Source organism: Bos grunniens, chromosome 26 (assembly GCF_055505025.1).
Source record: "Bos grunniens cultivar Pamir isolate PY7600 chromosome 26, Bosgru_T2T1.0, whole genome shotgun sequence".
Classification (NCBI taxonomy): Eukaryota; Metazoa; Chordata; class Mammalia; order Artiodactyla; family Bovidae; genus Bos; species Bos grunniens.
Genome location: NC_141190.1, coordinates 38,965,026 through 38,983,136, shown reverse-complemented (window position 1 = coordinate 38,983,136; position 18,111 = coordinate 38,965,026). Strand labels below are relative to the sequence as shown.

The 18,111-nt window shown below is 46.1% G+C and overlaps 2 protein-coding genes and 1 long non-coding RNA gene across 3 annotated transcripts in view; 1 reads left to right on the top strand and 2 right to left on the bottom strand.

The window, feature by feature from the left end:
* The window catches only part of EIF3A (eukaryotic translation initiation factor 3 subunit A), a 31,611-nt gene extending 29,916 nt beyond the window's left edge, over positions 1-1,695 (top strand). Inside the window, exon 22 of the mRNA XM_086377655.1 lies at positions 479-1,695. Within this exon, the coding sequence (XP_086233781.1) occupies positions 479-708 (230 nt within the window). The 3' untranslated portion in view covers positions 709-1,695. The remainder of the gene's footprint in view (positions 1-478) is intronic.
* Positions 1,319-6,115, bottom strand: NANOS1 (nanos C2HC-type zinc finger 1). The gene has a single exon (XM_086377656.1). The coding sequence runs from the start codon at positions 6,023-6,025 to the stop codon at positions 5,144-5,146; it is 882 nt and encodes a 293-aa protein (XP_086233782.1). The 5' UTR covers positions 6,026-6,115; the 3' UTR covers positions 1,319-5,143.
* A 1,010-nt stretch (positions 6,116-7,125) lies between these two features.
* On the bottom strand, positions 7,126-10,087 carry LOC147344411 (uncharacterized). The gene is made up of 3 exons (XR_015155334.1): positions 9,934-10,087; positions 9,595-9,842; positions 7,126-8,950 (listed from the first exon to the last, which is right to left on the bottom strand). It is a non-coding gene; the product is annotated as an uncharacterized LOC147344411 (long non-coding RNA).
* Between the last annotated feature and the right edge of the window lie 8,024 nt (positions 10,088-18,111).

Here is an 18,111-nt window from a genome sequence, read left to right as displayed (position 1 = left end):
GGACTGAGCAACTTCAGTTTCACTTGCATTTTGTTTAAAATGACTATGGCACTTTTGCCTCAAAAGCTTTTACTATTTATTTGGTTTTACATCGAGGGTATTTTCTTCTTTTATAGTATAATGAAATATATTTCACTTATTTGCTGTTAAGTCTTCAATGGGAGCCAAAAATCCTGTAAAAAATTTTTATCCAGCCAGATTTTTGTCACCTTATCCTAAATTTTTTAAAAATTAGGACACTTCCCAAGCCAGTGATTTCTTGCTTGCAAGTTGGTATTTTTGTCTATTTTAAAGGTTTTTCAGAAATTGTATCAAAATGATTAAAATGTATTTAGCTTTTTTAAAATGAAGATTCTCTATCATCTTCAGTACTGGATTTCTGAGTAATTTGAGGCATTCCTTTTGCTTCAGTTCTGTTTAGTCTGAGCTGATAGAATACAGTACAAATTTATTCTCTCTCCTTTTCTTTTAATTAAAGTAAGTTCTTGGAGACGTACTGATGACAGGAAAGATGACAGGGCAGAAGAGCGGGATACTCCTCGTCGTGTTCCTCCCGCAGCTCTTTCAAGAGATCGAGATCGAGACCGAGACCGAGAAAGGGAAGGTGAGAAAGAGAAGACCTCCTGGAGAGCTGAGAAAGATAGGGAATCTCTTCGTCGTACTAAAAATGAGACTGATGAAGATGGATGGACCACAGTACGACGTTAAGTCTCAAGATAGTGGATTCAAACTCATGTCTTTACATAGGTTTGATCACATTCAAGGATTATTATATTTGTGCTTCAACCAATCTAAATTGGATTCTTTAATGTCTCACCATAACACAAAAAGCATGAACTTGTATTAATCCTATATAATAGATTGATCAGGCACCGCATCCACAGACGGTTGGAAAACCACGCCATGTTTTTGAATTTAAGGTGTTGCATTATTTCGTCAATCATTTGTTTACAAAAAAGAAAAACTAAAAATAAATTTAAAATGAGAATTCTTCAGGTATTGAGTAACACCTATATCTTGGTATAGAACTGATCTTTTTTCTTTTGATTTTGAAATATCTGGTATTAATTTGGAATGAAGTAAGGTTCTGTTATAGAGAATGTATCTGAAGTCTCTGAAACAGGGAGCTGAAACAGTTCTCACACCATTGAGACATACCTCTAGGTACTTTGAGGTATTTACTAAATTCAGAAGGTTTTTAGGTTTACTGTAAGTGCAGTAAACATTAGACACATTGGATACAGTGGAGTTTTTGGTAGATTTTACTTGAAAGAAGGTGAGTATAAGCCAACTTGTGGTCATTATTATAATGACGAGAATACTGCTGGAGTGTGAATCCAAAACAGATATAGCTTTTAAATTTTAAAGCATTTGGTAAACTGTGGCTGAGTTGTTTCTGTTGCCAATAGCAAACTGCTTTTCCATTTATGGAGAATTCATGCCTTTCAAGCATTTTAAATATGACAATATTTATAAATGTGTGGTTTGGAGGAATTCTTTAAATTCTTTTTCCTAATTTCCTTTCTCTTCAGAATAGATTCTTTCAATAAGTAATTTGTAGTAATGACTGTGTTGACTTCAATTTTGGAGTGTAGTAGCTATGTTAAAGATTAACTCTTTGGTCTTATTGAAGCCAACACAGAACTTGCTGCTGTGTTTTTTCTTCAATGATAAATAAAACACTTACAGAATTTGTTTTAGTGTTGATTTGTGGTTAGTGTTTCATATATAATGTTTACCTTACATATTCCTTGAGTTTATTTCACTTGAGGTTTTACCAGTGATATTAACTTTCTCACTGTTGCGTATCAAAGAAAATAACCTAAATATAACAAAAAGCAAATGTGGCTAGGATGTTTCCACTAAAGTGTCTTCCTCTGTTACCTGATGAACCTCTTAGTTTCCCTGTAAAGTTGTCCTGTCTGTATGGGGGGGTGTGTGTGTGTGTAAAGTTGCATTTCCCTGTAAAGTTGTCCTCTCTGTGTGGTGTGTGTGTGATGTACATCTTGAGTTTTCCCCTGAAATTAAAAGCATAATTGATTTCACAGAATGTTAATTGCAAATTTATAGTGGCTCTAGGCACTTAGATTATCTCTGGTGTTGAGTAGTGGTGAGAATTACTCTTGGTGCAGCCATGAGGCCAGAAGAGGGAGTATTGATGGTTTTTTATAAAAAACTTTACCAAGTGCAGCCTTTGCTTTTTGATGTTAATAATGATAGAACTCACTTTAAAAAAACGTTTTTCTTAATTTATATTTCAAACAAGTGAAAGTCTTGTGAGAAGAGGGCCTTTTGTAACAAGTGAAAACTTGGGACAGTAACCTGCTCTGTCCCCAAGTTACTAGAACAGGACATACCTGGGCGGTCACATACAGGCCCCAACAGACATTCATTTGAGCTGATTGGTTTAGATGGCTGTCTGATGGTTAGGTTTCCAGGCTGGTCTGCAAACCACCCTTCCTACCCAGACCCTCTCCCAGATGTACTGTTCTCCCAAGTTCTGTGACCTGGGTGATGGAATCAGAGCACAGGGTAAGGGCAGAAGAGTGCAGCTGCTTGTGATCCTGCTCAGGGTCTCAGTCTTACCCCGTCCCTCAGTGTTTATTCTTCTGCATTTGTAGACAGGGTGTCATCACTATCAGCATGGGTGGATCTGAGGGTGGAGGCAGCGGCCCAAAGAAGGTTCCACATCCCAGTGGTTGTCCAAACTGGCTACTAGGGGGAGGTTGGCATCTATGTGTGTGACATGGTTTGGCTAGACACCGACTTAAGATTTTGTAAGTCTAACTAAAATATACTGGAAATTAATGGAAGCAATGTTCATGTAGCTAAGAACAGATTAGAAAATTAGGACTAACACTGAAATTTTTCTTTGAAGTATATGTTCATTTGTGGTACGATTTTAAAATGTAAGGCAGTCTGGCTGCACAGTTGGTAAAGCTCTTTTGAGGATTCCGTACATCTTTTTCCAAAAATATGCAGTCTTATGAAAATAAGTACTTTTGTCACTATTTTGTATACTTTCTAGACTTCAAAAAATTGGATTTCCTTTTATCTTAAATTTAGCTTTTCAAGTGCTTAAAACATGTTTCAGATTGAGAGTTGCTTTTAAATGTGTTAGAGCCTGTTTAGTAAACTTCATAAGAGAGTTCTAGAGAACTACTGACATTCTCCGTTATGCTTTAAAATACTAGAAACTAAAGTTAGCTGGAAAACAGGCAAATGGCTGGTGAGGGGTTGCTGCTGATAGGTAAGTGACCTTCCTAGTCCTTCCCGTCTGGAGAATGCACCCATCTGTTACTAGTGACTCTTGAAAAGGGAGAATTAAAGCAGTGGCAAGAGGTCACAGGAATTCGTGTGACCTAAAAACAACCCAGAAAGCAAAACTATTTTAAATTGATATGTTTTCTAGAAAAACTGAAGAGAAGTTAATGCATGCCTTTGAGTTTAGGTATATTCATGTCTGAAGTTTTCTCATTTGGAGCTGTACTAACAGGTTTTTTTTTCTTGACCAAGAAATGAATGGTTTGCCTGTGTGCACCCCCCTCCCCCTTCTCTCACCCTTTGACCAAAAAAACTCATAGCTATCTCAGCTATCATGGCAGCTTCTTAGACTGTAAAAGAAGTGTTCAAATCAAGCAAATCTGCTGTGGAGGGAGGGAGTTGTTTAATATGAAGGCAGCCTAATTTTTAATAATCTAGCTAAGCTCTCCTGGAACCTCTAAAGACTAAATCTGTTGCTGTTATTTTCAGATAGTGATTTTGTACATTTTAGATGACTTCATGTTAATTCATTTCCATTTTTACCTTCTGTGTCTGTTCCGATGGTACATACGGTGTGGTATGCACTGTGGTGGACTTGAAGATGGGAGGTTAAAAGTAGAAGTCAAGCACCTTTGCCCAAGATTAGATTTAATCTCACCGATGAAAATAACTGGTGGGATTCCAGAAGGGTTGTCTTCTAATGAGAATGGGAACACAATAGATGGAGGCTGTGTTCCTTGTGTTACCCCCCCTACACCCAGTCAGTTCCTTTAATTGGTACTTATACTGGTTTGAGGACTTCTGTGATGGTTTAAAGCTGACACAGTCCAGAGTGGAACCTTCCTGAACACCAGTTGTTTCATTAACCTTCCAGAGCTCAAAGGATTCCATCTTAAATTTAGTCTGAGAGGCAACAGCTGGAATGAGATTTCCACTATTTAGAGACCCTGAAATGGAGCAATTCAGAGTGAATGAGTTATTGCACCCGTTTGATCTTAAGTATCACATATTTTTGAAGAACTGGAATAGGAAGGGGCATAAAGAAAAAGCCAAGTAGAGTTAAAGGCAAGGTTAATGAATTCATATACTGTTACTGTATAAATACACAATTTTTTTAAACAGCACCATTTTCAAGTGTATACACAATATGATTATAACTTGGCACTATTTTTAAAGGGGAAAAACGGTAGATGCTCGTTCAGCAATAAAAAGATCTGGTACATGAGCTGTATTCTACCTGCTACCTACAAATTGTACATTTTATACATCTCCAGCTAGGACAAAAACAAGCCACAAGGAGGGAACACCCACCCAAACTAACACTGTAAAGTATACCAAGTTTCACTTAATGATGCTACCACGCAGGGCTTCACCTGGAATTACAACTGGGTAAGGACAACAGAAATATTGTTTCAGACAATAAAATAGTCATTTTGCTGACACTCCATAAAATCGCCAGTTTTAAGTTCAGTTGAGAGGCTTTTAAAAAAATATTCTAGACCTAGTAAAGTGCCTCCATTCATAAAATTAAACATCCAAGATTAGACTGAGACAATTTCATACTGATGCGCATCTAAAATAGGTCGACGTATAAATAAACCACAGCGCCTCTAAGTTGCCACATTTCAGTTAGTGGAATACCCAGCCTTCACCATCTGGATGTGCACAAACTAGAAACATTAATCAAAATTTTAACGTCTAGTCTCAACTGCTCTTCGTTAGGAAAATACTCGGTACCGTCGGCTTCCTCTGGAAAAACCAAGACGAGCTCCACACTCCCCGGCAGCGAGGAAGAGATGGTGCGCAGACCAAACACGAGAGTGGGCGGGCGGCTACCCCAGTGGCATCAGGTGGCAGCAGCAGACCGGGGTCCGGGCCCTTAGCGCAGCTTCTTGCCGGGCAGGCCGTCCCGGGCGCTGCGCGGCGGCGGGCGGGCTGCAGGCGGCAGCGGCACTTTGGAAAGCGGGCAGTACTTGATGGTGTGCGCGTTGTCGCCGCTGGCACCGCACAGGGGACACGTGTACCGGCGCAGCACGGGGCACAGCACCCGCCCGTCGGGTCCCTTCAGGATGTGGGTGGTGTAGAGCGCCACCGCCTCCTTGTTGTTCCGGCAAAACACGCACACCTGCAGCTCGGGCTTGAGCAGCCGGGCGGCGGCCGCCCCGGAGGCGGCGTGCAGCTTGGGCTCGGCCGCCCACGCCGGGGCCCGCTCCTCTCGCGGCGCTGCTTCGGCGGTGGCCGCGGCGGCGGCGGCGGGTGCGCAGCCCAGAAGCACGGCAGCGGCGCGACCAGCGAACGGGCTCAGCTCAGCGAAACGCTCCTCCAGCAGCCCGGCCTCGGCAGGGTCCGCGCACAGCTCCAGCGCGCGCAGCTCCAGCGCGCCCCCCAGGTAGCGGCTCCGGGACCCCGGATCGTCGCTGTCGTCGTCGTCGTCGTCCTCGTCGTAGTCGGGCGGTCCCAGCGCGGGCCCCAGCGCCCCAGGCCCGGCCCCCACGTGGGGGGAGCAGCACGACGAGGAGGAAGAAGAGGGCGGGGAGCCGTCCCCGCCGCCGTCCCCGCCGCGGGCGCAGCCGAAGCGCGGCTCGCTGTCCACCGCCTTGGTGATGAGCGTGGCGAGTCCCAGATAGTCGTTCCACGAGCTGAAGGGCTGCGGGTGCGCCGGGCCCTGGGTGCTCACGTAGCGGGCGCTGGGCACGAGCGCCATGGGCGGGGGGGCGCGGCCGCGGCGGGGCGAGCGGGGCGCCCAGGGGAAAGCCTCCATGGGCGGGTTGCGGGCCGCGCGCGCCGCCTCCCCGCCGCCGGCGCGGGCCGGACGGAAGGGACGAGCTGAGCCTGCCCGCCGGCCTGCCTCGGGGTGGGGCTGCCTCGCCGCCTTTTATCGGGACCCGCTCCTCCCCGCCCCGCGGCTTCTCCGCCGCGGCCCTGCCCCCTGCCCTCCCCCGCCCGGGCCACCTCGCCCGCGCCCGGGACGGAGGCGGAGCGGAGGCGGACGCGCGGGGGGCGGGCGGGCAGTGAGCGCGCGCTGCTCCGGCCCGCGAGGTTCCTGCAACCCACGCGCTGCGCCCGCCTCGCCAGCTGTGGGGCAGCTTTCATTCTGGGAGGGGGCGGACAGGCGCCGCCTCGGGCCCCTGCGCTAATTGGCTGCTGACCAGAGCCCCCTGCGCCACGGGCGCCGCTCCGGGCGCTGATTGGTGAATCCGGGGGAGGGGGCGTGCCCTACCGCTCAGCTGGGAGGGGAGGGGGAGGTAGGGGAGGGGCGGCTGCTGGGGCCCGCCATCGTCTGAGCTCTGTTCCACTGGTTTGGAACAGGTGACCAGTCCTGGATCTCCCTCAGCCTGGGGGTGAGACCCACCTCCCAAGCTTTTAGTGCCCTGGGCCAGCCTTCTGCCTTCTGAGAAACCCCTTCTCTCCTTTCTCCTTCTCATCAACATCAGCAAGGAAAGATGTGGGGAGGCAAGACTTGGTGCGAGCTAACGATGCAGTTTTTAAGTGGGAGCCGCCCAGCAATCAAGTAACTTCCTTTTGCACAGCGTTTTGGAGAGCTTTCAACTGGGTGGAATCCTCGCACAAACCTCAGAGAGCTTCAGAGAGGTTTTGGTTCTTACCTCGTAAGTAGTGGAAGGACACATAACTTTCCCACAGCAGCACTGTAGCACCTCCCAACAGGTGTTCCGAGACCAGGTGGTGGCCAGTAGCTGGTGACAGACAGGTAGGGGTGAGGGCCTTAGGACAGTGATCAGTGTGTGTGTGTTTCTAAGTGTATGTGTAGCTCCTCACTCCCCCCTGCCCCTGGGGTGGAGGGACCGTATTGAAATATGAGGTGTTTATGCAACTGAAATAACAAGGCGTATTCAGGGGCCATTTGAGCGTCACCATTTAATACTTTGAAATGAATACTGTACTTTTGTAAAAACGGTGGAAAATAAATCAGAAGACTTTAGGTGGCTACGAGATGGCCATGCCCTTCCCAGGAGAAGGAGCAACACAGTTTTTTAAAATATGGAAAGTAGGGGAAGTATTAGGTAGGGGGAGGGTTCCTGTAGGGTGCTGAGGGGCGGGGACAATGCCTCCTCTAAGCTGGCAGGCAGGGTTTTCCTTCCTCTCTCTGGAGGAGCTCTGTCTGTCGGAACAAGGGTTGGGAGACTGGTGTTGCAGCTGTCATTAGTGGGTGGGTCTGGGTATGTCCCAGCAGGTTTAGAGCGGCCCCGTAGGGATGCCCAGAACCTGGTGCTGGCTCTGGTTAACAGTAGAATGAATGAGTGAGTCCGAATGTTTGCAGTGAAGGGGATCTTTGGGATCATTCAGTCCGATCTTACTTTACAGATGAAGAAAATGAGACCCAGAGAAGAGAAGGCTTCTTTAGGCCACACAGTGAACTTGTCACTGCAGAGTGAGGACTCAGGCCTCTTCATGACTGGCTTGGTGACCTTCCCTCTACACCGTGAATATGGAAGCTATTTCAGACTTTGAGTCTGTCTGTGCCTGCATCAGCAGAAATCAAGTGTAGCACATGGAGGTACGGAGGAAGAGAAGCGAGGTGGGGCCTTGTGCCTTTGGTATGGGCCCCTGCCCTCAGGCATGATCCAGGGACCACGCAGCAGGGACAGGGAAGGTCTTGAGGCAGTAATGTGATGCCTGTCCCAGCCACCTGTCTACATTCTGGGGTGGAAGGTATATTTTTCAGCCTCTTCCTCACCTCCTACTCCCTGACAGTTGATTTAAGTCCCCAAACCAGGCAGTGATATTCAGCACTTGCCAAGCCAGTTCCTTTTCCAAGTTTGTGTTGGCACTCAAGTTGAAAAGCTATTCCTTTATTTCCTCCTGTCTCCCACCAAAAATAAATAAAAGGGCCCGGCTGGCGTGGGGCTCCTGCAGAAGCATGGTGGGTTTGCTGACACTGAACTTACCACGAGAACGCTGGCCCCAGAGTGGTATGAAGAGTATTATTCTATAAATGGAAAATTCCACTCTGTTCTTGCAGCCCTGCAGCCTGCGTACTTTCAAGGTATGCGGGCTTTTCAAGCTCTGAAGACTCTGAGCTACTATTCTGAGAAAAACCTCTGTGAGCAAAGTCTAAAGCCACCAGCGGCTGGGGCCAGCCCCTCTTGGTCAGACCAGAGAGAATGGCAACTAGGAGAGGCTTTCTTTCCTCTCTCATGTGGATTTTTTGGCCCTTGTGGATTTGCAGGGAAATAAACGCTTTTAAGTGAACTTGAATGGGAACAAATGCCTCGATCTGGAGCTGCGGCCTGGGTGGGTGGGTTGTGGTAATCATGAGGCAGATGTCCTGGGGAGAGTTGGAGGGGTGCATCCTGGGGCCCTGGCTCCATGCTGCTTCCCCAGGCTACTCACCTCATCTGCTGTCCTCAGCCTTGCCCAGAGTAGGTATTTTGCCCTGAAAGAGTGTCTGGAAGTGGAGGTCAAGGGCACGAAGGCTTCTTTTTTTTTTTTGGCAGGGGAGGGGGTACATGCTGCACCTCAGTATACCGTCAGTGACCCCAGAAAGGCTAGAGTGCGTGCCTGCCCCAGCTCTCGGCTCAATCAGCAGTTAATTTTGTCACCAAGCGCAGACCTCACATGAGCCCTCTAGCTCTCTTTGAGGCTCTTTAGCCGACTTCTGAGATGTGCTTAGTACCTCTGCTGGATGAAGTCTGACTGCCTTTGGTTCCGCTTCCAGAAGTCCGAACTGAAACAGACAGAAAAGCCTGAGTGTGAAAGTTTCTTCGAGGGACCTTCAGGTGGTTGGGGGCAGGAAGACAGAGCAGGAGGGGCCTCATTTCAGAGCTTAGACAGTGTATCTTCCGTTTCTTCTGGAACGGGGCCTGCATGCCACAGGCAGGGCAGGGCAGGGGTGAGTTGTTAAATGCTTGGGCTCTGGGTGTCCACCCCTCCACGTGGCCCCCAGGCCCCATCCTGGGCCGTTGCCTTTGCTGGCAGCAGTACTGAACCAGGAGAGGAACACACAGACCTCGGGCGTCTTGAGGCTCTTCAGAAACATGAGGTCAGCCCCAGGGAATGAGGCAGCTTGGCAGGGGTCCAGGCGGCTACAGAGATGCTGTTTGTCAGGCTCTGGGTTCCCGTGGCCCGCCTGCCAAGCTCCTGTGAAGGGCAGGAAGTGCTCTGACTGCCCCAGCCCCACACAGCCCTGGGGCCTGGAGGTGCCTGGGGCCTGGAGGCGCATTTGGGCGCATCAGGGGTTCACTTCTGTTAACGGTCTTGACTTTGTCCGCGTCATGCCTCTGGCCAAGCTCAGAGTGCCCTTTGGGGCTTAGGGTCAGCCACAGTTGGTGATGTGGCGGGAGCTGGCTGGGCCAGTGGTTCAGATTTTACCTTGGTCCTTCTGCAAAGTCTTGAGTGGCCTTGGATGAGGGACTTTACCACTCTGGGCTCCAGTTCCTTCCTCCGTCAATGAAGGGGCTCTATGTAGAGGGACAGCCATGTTCTCCTCCCTGCTTTCTTACTTCTATGAAGTCTCTCCTTTGAACCTGGCGAGGTGAGCCGTGAAAGGTGTAAGGCAGCAGAAACAGCCCCTGTTCCTTGATATTTTTAGGAGAGGGCTGGTAACCCACGTCTGGTGCCTGAAATATAAGGAGGGTGTCTGTTAGGGAGGCTCTGGAAGAGAGTTTGCTTCTTTCTTCAGAAAATGTAAAACAAAACCAGGAACCTCACCTTCTCCAGTCACTGGCAGGTTTAAAATCTGAGGCAGCCCAGAGGTGACAAAGCTAAGTCTTCGGGACAAAAAGCTGGTACACTGATGGCTGCCTGGAAAAGTTATTTAGAAAAATGAAGCCTCGGTGACATTTCTGTTGCTGTCCTGTGACTTGTTTCACAAGATAATTAAGCATCTTTATTGTTTCAGCCACTGCAAGGCAGGTATTCCTTGCAGCTGAATTCAGTCTAATTGAGACGTGTTGTGCTCAGACGCTCGGTTGTGTCCGACTCTTTGTGAGCCCATGATCTGTAGCCCACCCGGCCCCTCTGTCCACAGGTTTTCCCAGGCCGGAACACTGCAATGGGTAGCCATTTCCTCCTCCAGGGGATCTTCCTGACCCAGGGATCAAACCTGCATCTCCTGCATTGGCAGGCGGATTCTTTACCTCTAGCACCACCTGGGAAGCCCAGCTGAGATATAGGAATATAAAAAAGCATTTGGCAATTCTGTCACGAAGGGGAGACACCCCATTCTGGCCAGATGGAGGTGACAAACATGTCAGCATTATATGTGTGTGTGTAGGTGTACGGGGGACGGAAGGAAATCCAGAGGACTGAGAACAGGAGCTTTGTGGGGCTCTTCTCTTACCCAGCCTGCCTTGCACTGAAGCCTCCCAGCTGATGTTAGTATTGATAACACCACAACCATCAGACCAGGTGCTTCGAAGCATCGCCTCGGTACCACCTACATAAACGGTGCACGAGGGCTGGCTGGGATTGCCCTCGTGTTATCCACGAGTTGAGGCTGAGCTCACATGTCAACCTGTGTCCCTCTCCAAAGCTGGGCTGTGCTTCCTTGGGTTCACCTGGTCATCCTCTGGCCCTGGGGCTTCAGGGCACAGCTTGGGGAGGTTGGCCAAGAGCCAAGCGGGGGCTGAGGGAGGCTGAAGGGGACATTCAAGGCCAAACTGGGCCCATCCATCGTGTCAGAGATTGTTCCCTACCAAAATCAATTTTGTTCAAAAGTGGTGTGGACTTTTCTATTTACCCAGTAGTGGGTACTTTGGTTCAACGAGTAGTCCTTTCTGTTTGTAACACACCCTCCACCTCCCGGCCAGTATGGTTCCAATTTTGTTTAAAGCAAGTTATGCCTGGAAGCTGAGGGCCTGAAGGGCAGATGTCCCTGGGCTGATGGTGGTGATAATAACAGCAATAACAACAGCTGGCACATCCAGAACCCTCACAGGCGCATAGTTTTTTTTTTTTTTGACCACGCCACGCAGCAGGCAGGATTCCCAACCAGGGATCGAAACCATGCTCCCTGCACTGGGAGCTCGGAGTCTGAACAACTGGACCACCAGGGAACTCCCAAGCTTGTAGTTTCTTAAATTCTTCCAGCAGTCCTATAATCATATCCTTTTCACAGAAAGGAAAACAAGGTTTGGGGAGGCTTAAAAAGTGTGCCCAGGGCTTCCCTGGTGGCGTGGTGGTAAAGAATCCGCCTGCCGATGCAGGAGACATGAGTTTGATCCCTGGTCCAGGAAGATCCCACATGCCGTGAAGCAGCTAAGCCCCCACACCACGACTATTAAGCCTGTGCTCTAGAGCCCTGGAGTAGCAACTTCTGAAGCTTCGTCCCCTCTGGAGCCTGTGCTCTGGAACAAGAGAAACCACTGCCATGAGAAGCCCGCGCACCACAGCTAGAGAAAGTTCGCGCACAGCAACAAAGACCCAGCACAGCACCCCCCACCCCCTAAAAAAGTGTGTCCAGCATCTCCCAGTGGGCAGTGCATGGCTTTCTCCAAGGCCTGAGCTGGGAGCTACCCTACTTCCTCGACCATCTCCTGACCTGTGGATATTGAGTTAGAATCCCCCACTTCCTGTCTTCCTATCTCCTCACCTTCTTTCTAACTAGGACTGTCAGCTCTCTTTGCTCATCTTCAGTCCCTGCTGTCTGCAAGGGGAGAGGCGCAAAGGCTGGGGCTCCCGAGTGGAAGAGTTAGACATAAAATGGTATACTATGAGGGTAAGGTTGTTCTCCAATGGGCCTTCGGGATGGGGCGGGGCAGCCTGCCCAGCAGGGCTTCTCTGTACGGTTCTGCAGGTTGTGCACTGTGCAAGGGCTTCCCATCTCAGGGAGTGCCTTGTGCTTCCCAGACGGGGTAATATTGATATATGTAGGAGTACATCTATGATAGTTTTCTGGCAAATTGGGAGTAAAGTCTTTTTCTAATGAAATCAGTATATGATGACAATATTCTGACATTTGGAAAAGCCTTGTGGAAGAAATGCCTTTTCCTAATTTGCCCAAAGCTTTGACTCTGACCAGAAGTATGAAATGTTAAGATTCTTGAAAGCAGCCCTCAGTTTGCCATTAGCTACATGCCTGTGGGCTTTTTAAGCTTCAGGTGTTAGTGTCTTTCTAATTGAGCTGATCAGGCGGGTGCCGGCCTCGGTTCTGCCCCGGTAGTGGTGGTGGACCAGAAGCCCCACTGGGGTTAACATTTTAAGAGTGCTCTTTTTAGACACCTTCTCTCCATCTTAACCTGCCTTATGCTAGCGTTTCCCCAGCTGTCTCGAGTTCTCTAGGTCTTCTTGTGCCCTGACAGTGCCTGCCCTTGATGGTGAGGCGGCAGTTGTGCCTGTCCTGGGGCTTCTATGGCTTAGGAACCAGAAGGCAGGGTGGTGGCCCAGGCTGGTACAAATTGAGTGGCTTTAAGCAAGTGATTGCCCCTCGCTGGGCCTCAGTTTCCTCTCATTTAAAAATAATGAGGTGGCCAAGACTTCCCTGAGAGTCCGGTAGTTAAGACTCCGCACTTCGAATGCAGGGGGTTCAATCTCTGGTCAGGCAACTAAAATGCCACATGCCATGTGGTGTGGCAAAAAAAACAAACCCAAAACACACCCCAGAAAACAAACAAAAAACTGGGGACAAATTCTACCTCAATAAAGTTGTTTAAAAAAAAACAAAAACCTAGGGATAGGATATAAACTCAAGATAAAAAAAAAAATTAGGTGGCCTAAGTGATTTCTTAGACTTTTCCAGCTCTCAGATTTATTGGTTCACCATCAAGGCCTCGGGCTGAATGTGAATAAGACAGACAGACTTCCGAGCTCATGGAGCTCATACTCTGATGGGTTGGACAGACAGACGATGATACTTTGGAAGAAGGCATAATAGCTTCCTATTGCAGCTGTAACAAATGATCACCAACATAGTGGCTTAAAACAGTACAGACTTGTTTTCTTACCATTCTGGTGGTGAGACATCTGAAATGGATCTCAGGGCTAAAGTCAAGTTGTCTGCAGGGCTGTGTTCTTTTCTGGAGAATCTAGGGGAGAAACTGTTGCCTTTTCCAGTTCCCCGAGGCTGCCTGCATCCCTGTGACTGTCGTCCCCTTCCTTCTTTAAAGCCAGCAACAGCAGATTAAGTCCTTTCCATGCTGCCATCGCTCTTTTTTTTTTTTCTGCCTTCCTCTTCCACTTCTCAGGATCCTTGTGATTACCTTGGGCCCATGTGATAATCCAGGATCCTTTCCCTTTTTGAAAAGTTATGACCAACCTAGACAGCATATTAAAAAGCAGAGACATTACTTTGCCAACAAAGGTCTGGCTAGTAAAAGCTATGGTTTTTCCAGTAGTCATGTATGGATGTGAGAGTTGGACTATAAGGAAAGCTGAGCACTGAAGAATTGATGCTTTTGAACTGTGGTGTTGGAGAAGACTCTTGAGAGTCCCTTGAACTGCAAGGAGATCCAACCAGTCCATCCTAAAAGAAATCAGTCAGTCCTGAATATTCATTAGAAGGACTGATGCTAAAGCTGAAACTCCAATACTTTGGCCACCTGGTGCGAAGAACTGACTCATTTGAAAAGACCCTGATGCTGGGAAAGATTGAAGGCGGGAGGAGAAGGGGACAACAGAGGATGAGATGGCTAGATTACATCATTGACTCAATGGACATGAGTTTGAGTGAACTCTGGGAGTTGGTGATGGACAGGGAGGCCTGGCGTGCTGCAGTCCATGGGATCACAAAGAGTCGGACACTGAGCGACTGAACTGAACTGAACTGAATTAGCAATCTATCTAATGATGATCTAATTAGATCTAAACTCGATCTAATTAGCAATCTTAATTCCACCTGGAACCTTAATTCCTCTTGTCGTGGAAAGTAGCATAGTTCTTCGGGTTTGGGAATTAGGATGTGGGCATCTTTGGTGGGGGGCATTATTCTGCCTCCCACATGAGGAGTACAGAGGACTGTTGGGACCCCTTGGCAAGGGGCATCCAACCAACACACATGGGTCCCAGGACCTTTGCATGTCCAGAAGTCAACTGGGCTGGTGAACTGAGCTTTCCTTTGCCAGTCAGGATCTGACAGAGTACAGGGGACTCTATGGGGTGGAGGAGCCTTGTGTGTGTGTGTGTGTGCATGTGTGTGTGTGTGTCCCTCAGGCAGATGGAAAGTAATCACTGAGGGTCTGAATTGCAAGAAGGGATGGTAAGCAAAGGAAGTGACATATTAAAATCATTAAAGCCAGTCAGAATGGCTGCGATCCAAAAGTCTACAAGCAATAAATGCTGGAGAGGGTGTGGAGAAAAGGGAACCCTCTTACACTGTTGGTGGGAATGCAAACTAGTACAGCCACTATGGAGAACAGTGTGGAGATTCCTTAAAAAACTGGAAATAGAACTGCCTTATGATCCAGCAATCTCACTGCTGGGCATACACACTGAGGAAACCAGAAGGGAAAGAGACACGTGTACCCCAATGTTCATCGCAGCACTGTTTATAATAGCCAGGACATGGAAGCAACCTAGATGTCCATCAGCAGATGAATGGATAAGAAAGCTATGGTACATATACACAATGGAGTATTACTCAGCCATTAAAAAGAATACATTTGAATCAGTTCTAATGAGGTGGATGAAACTGGAGCCTATTATACAGAGTGAAGTAAGCCAGAAAGAAAAACACCAATATAGTATACTAATGCATATATATGGAATTTAGAAAGATGGTAACAATAACCCTGTGTACGAGACAGCAAAAGAGACACTGATGTATAGAACAGTCTTATGGACTCTGTTGGAGAGGGAGAGGGTAGGAAGATTTGGGAGAATGGCATTGAAACATGTATAATGTATGAAACGAGTTGCCAGTCCAGGTTCGATGCATGATACTGGATGCTTGGGGCTGGTGCACTGGGATGACCCAGAGGGATGGTATGGGGAGGGAGGAGGGTGAAGGGTTCAGGATGGGGAACACATGTATACCTGTGGTGGATCCATTTCGATATTTGGCAAAACTAATACAATATTGTAAAGTTTAAAATAAAATAAAAAAAATAAAATCATTAAAAATAAGGATTATGATGATGTTATTTAATTTGTGGTCAAAAATAAACAGCCAATTTCAATAGAAATACCAAGCAACAGCAGCATGTACATCACGGGGGAGTGACTGAGTAAAGCACTCTAAAATCCTGTGCTCTGATTCCAATACCCAGGAGAGTAAAGATACTAACTCTAAAAATGTTCACTTATGGAAAATGTTAAGCATTACAAAAGTAAAGGTCCCAGTGTAAAGAATCCTAACTGACCTTTCCCTTAATCCATGGCGACTCTCATTTTATCTATCGCCCCCACACCTGTTTTTCACTCCATTCCCACACTGGATCATTGTGAAGTTATGAACATTGATAATAATTTTGATAGGTTAAGTATGTGTGTTAAAAATCTGTTGAGCACCACTGTTAAAGGAAAATAGGGGCTATGTATAGTAGATGTAAAGAAGTGGAGTGAAGAAAAAATAAATCTTATAAAAGAAAGCATGATCAAGGTGAAAGTCATGAAAATGATAGAAGAAATTAGTTGTATGGCAGAGACTAACACAACATTGCAAAGCAATTATCCTCCAATTAAAAATAAATAAAAAATAATGATAGATAATTTGAAAAGATTGATACAGAAAAGTGAAGGAATGAATGAAATAGAAAGCAAAAATGTGACAGAGGATCCACAGAACCAAAAAGTTTGTTCTTAATAAAAAACAAAATTAACTTATTTGGCAGGATTTATTTTTTAAAAAATGACAGAAAGTGAAAAAAATTTGAAAACGTATAGGAAATTGAAAAATTGCTGAAAGCAAAAACTCAAGAAGACTTTAAAAACCACAGTAGTCCTCTAACATTGTATAAACTGAACCAGAGTTAAAAGTATCATAATAGGGACTTCTCTGGCAGTCCAGTGGTTAAAACTCCAAACTTCTTTTTTTTTTTACTTTACAATATTGTATTGGTTTTGCCATACATCAATATGCATCCACCACAGGTGTACACGTGTTCCCCATCCTGAACCCCCCACCCACCTCCCTCCCCATACCATCCCTCTGGGTCATCCCAGTGCACCAGCCCCAAGCTTCCTGTATCCTGCATCGAACCTGGACTGGTGATTCGTTTCTTATATGATATTATACATGTTTTAATGCCATTCTCCCAAATCATCCCACCCTCTCCCTCTCCCATAGAGTCCAAAAGACTGTTCTGTAATCTGTGTCTCTTTTGCTGTCTTGCATACAGGGTTGTCATTACCATCTTTCTAAATTCCATATATATGCGTTAGTATACAGTATTGGTGTTTTTCTTTCTGGCTTACTTCACTCTGTATAACAGGCTCCAGTTTCATCCACCTCATTAGAACTGATTCAAATGTATTCTTTTTAATGGCTGAGTAATACTCCATTGTGTATATGTACCATGGCTTTCTTATCCATTCATCTGCTGATGGACATCTAGGTTGCTTCCATGTCCTGGCTATTATAAACAGTGCTGCGATGAACACTGGGGTACACGTGTATTTCAGGGGGCCCCAGTTCAATCCCTGGTGGGGGAAGTCCTGAATGCCACATGCTCTGGCCACCTAAAAAAATTGTCACAAAGAAAATGCCAGATCCAGATGACTTTAAAGAGAAGTTCTATCATTCAAGGAACAAATAATTTCAATCCTATGCAAACTGTTCTAGACGTTAGCTAAAGAAGAACCATTTTCTAATTAATTTTATAAGACTAGTATAGCCTGATATAAAAATAACAAGTATAAGAAGGGAAAATTACAAGCTAAGCTCAGTTGTAAAGATATATGCAAAAATCTGAAAATATCAGCAAATCAAATTCAGCAATGAAGGGGAAAACAAAAGATAATTTATCAGTTCTAATGCAAATGGACCTATAGAATGAAATATTGGTTTAACAAAGAAGTCAGTTAATGTAATTCACCATATTAACATAGTAAAAGAATGGAAAAAAATATCATCTCAATAAAAAGCATTTGATAAAATTCACATAGAGTGATGATAAAAATTTTTGTAAAATTAGAAAAAGATTTCCTTAACTGATAAAGCATGTCTATAAAACCCTATAGTGAACATTATAATTAACACTTCTTTTCAGCATTGTACTGGAGGTCTCAGAGGTCCTAGCCAGAGCAGGTTGGCAAGAAAAGTAGAATTATAAGGATCAGGAAGGAACAAACAAAACTGCCATTATTTACAGGTCACATTTTCTTTGTAGAAAATATAAGAGAAGCTTGCTAGTCTGGTAAGATCCCATATGCCACGGGGGAACTGCTAAGCCCATGCTCCGCAGAAAGTGAAGCCCCTGCAATGAGAAGCCCACATACTGCAACTAGAGAAAGACTATGCGAAGCAATGAAGACCCAGTGCAGTCAAAAACTTTTAAAAATTATATTTGGAGAATTTAGCATATCTTTTCCAGAATTAAGCAAACAAAAATAATTGGAGGTACAGACAGTCTGAACCACACAAATAATGTGCTTGAGCATTAGCCATCTATAGAGCCTTATACTCAACAGAGAACACATTCTTTACACGTGGGACAGTTATCAAAATAGAACAATTACTGACCATGTAGGAAGCCTCAGTAAATTCCCAGGGATCATATCATATTTCTTCCATTTTGTAATAAATACAAATTCTAAAAAAAATCCTGTACATTTGGAAATGTAATAATATATTTAAAATTTACAATGAACTTTCAGAAGAAATAACAGAGTTTAGTAAGTTTCCTGAGTACAAAATCAATGTATACTGGGAAGATCCCCTGTAGAAAGGAATGGCAACCCAATCCAGTATTCTCGCTTGGAGAATTCCATGAACAGAGGAGTCTGGTGGGCTAT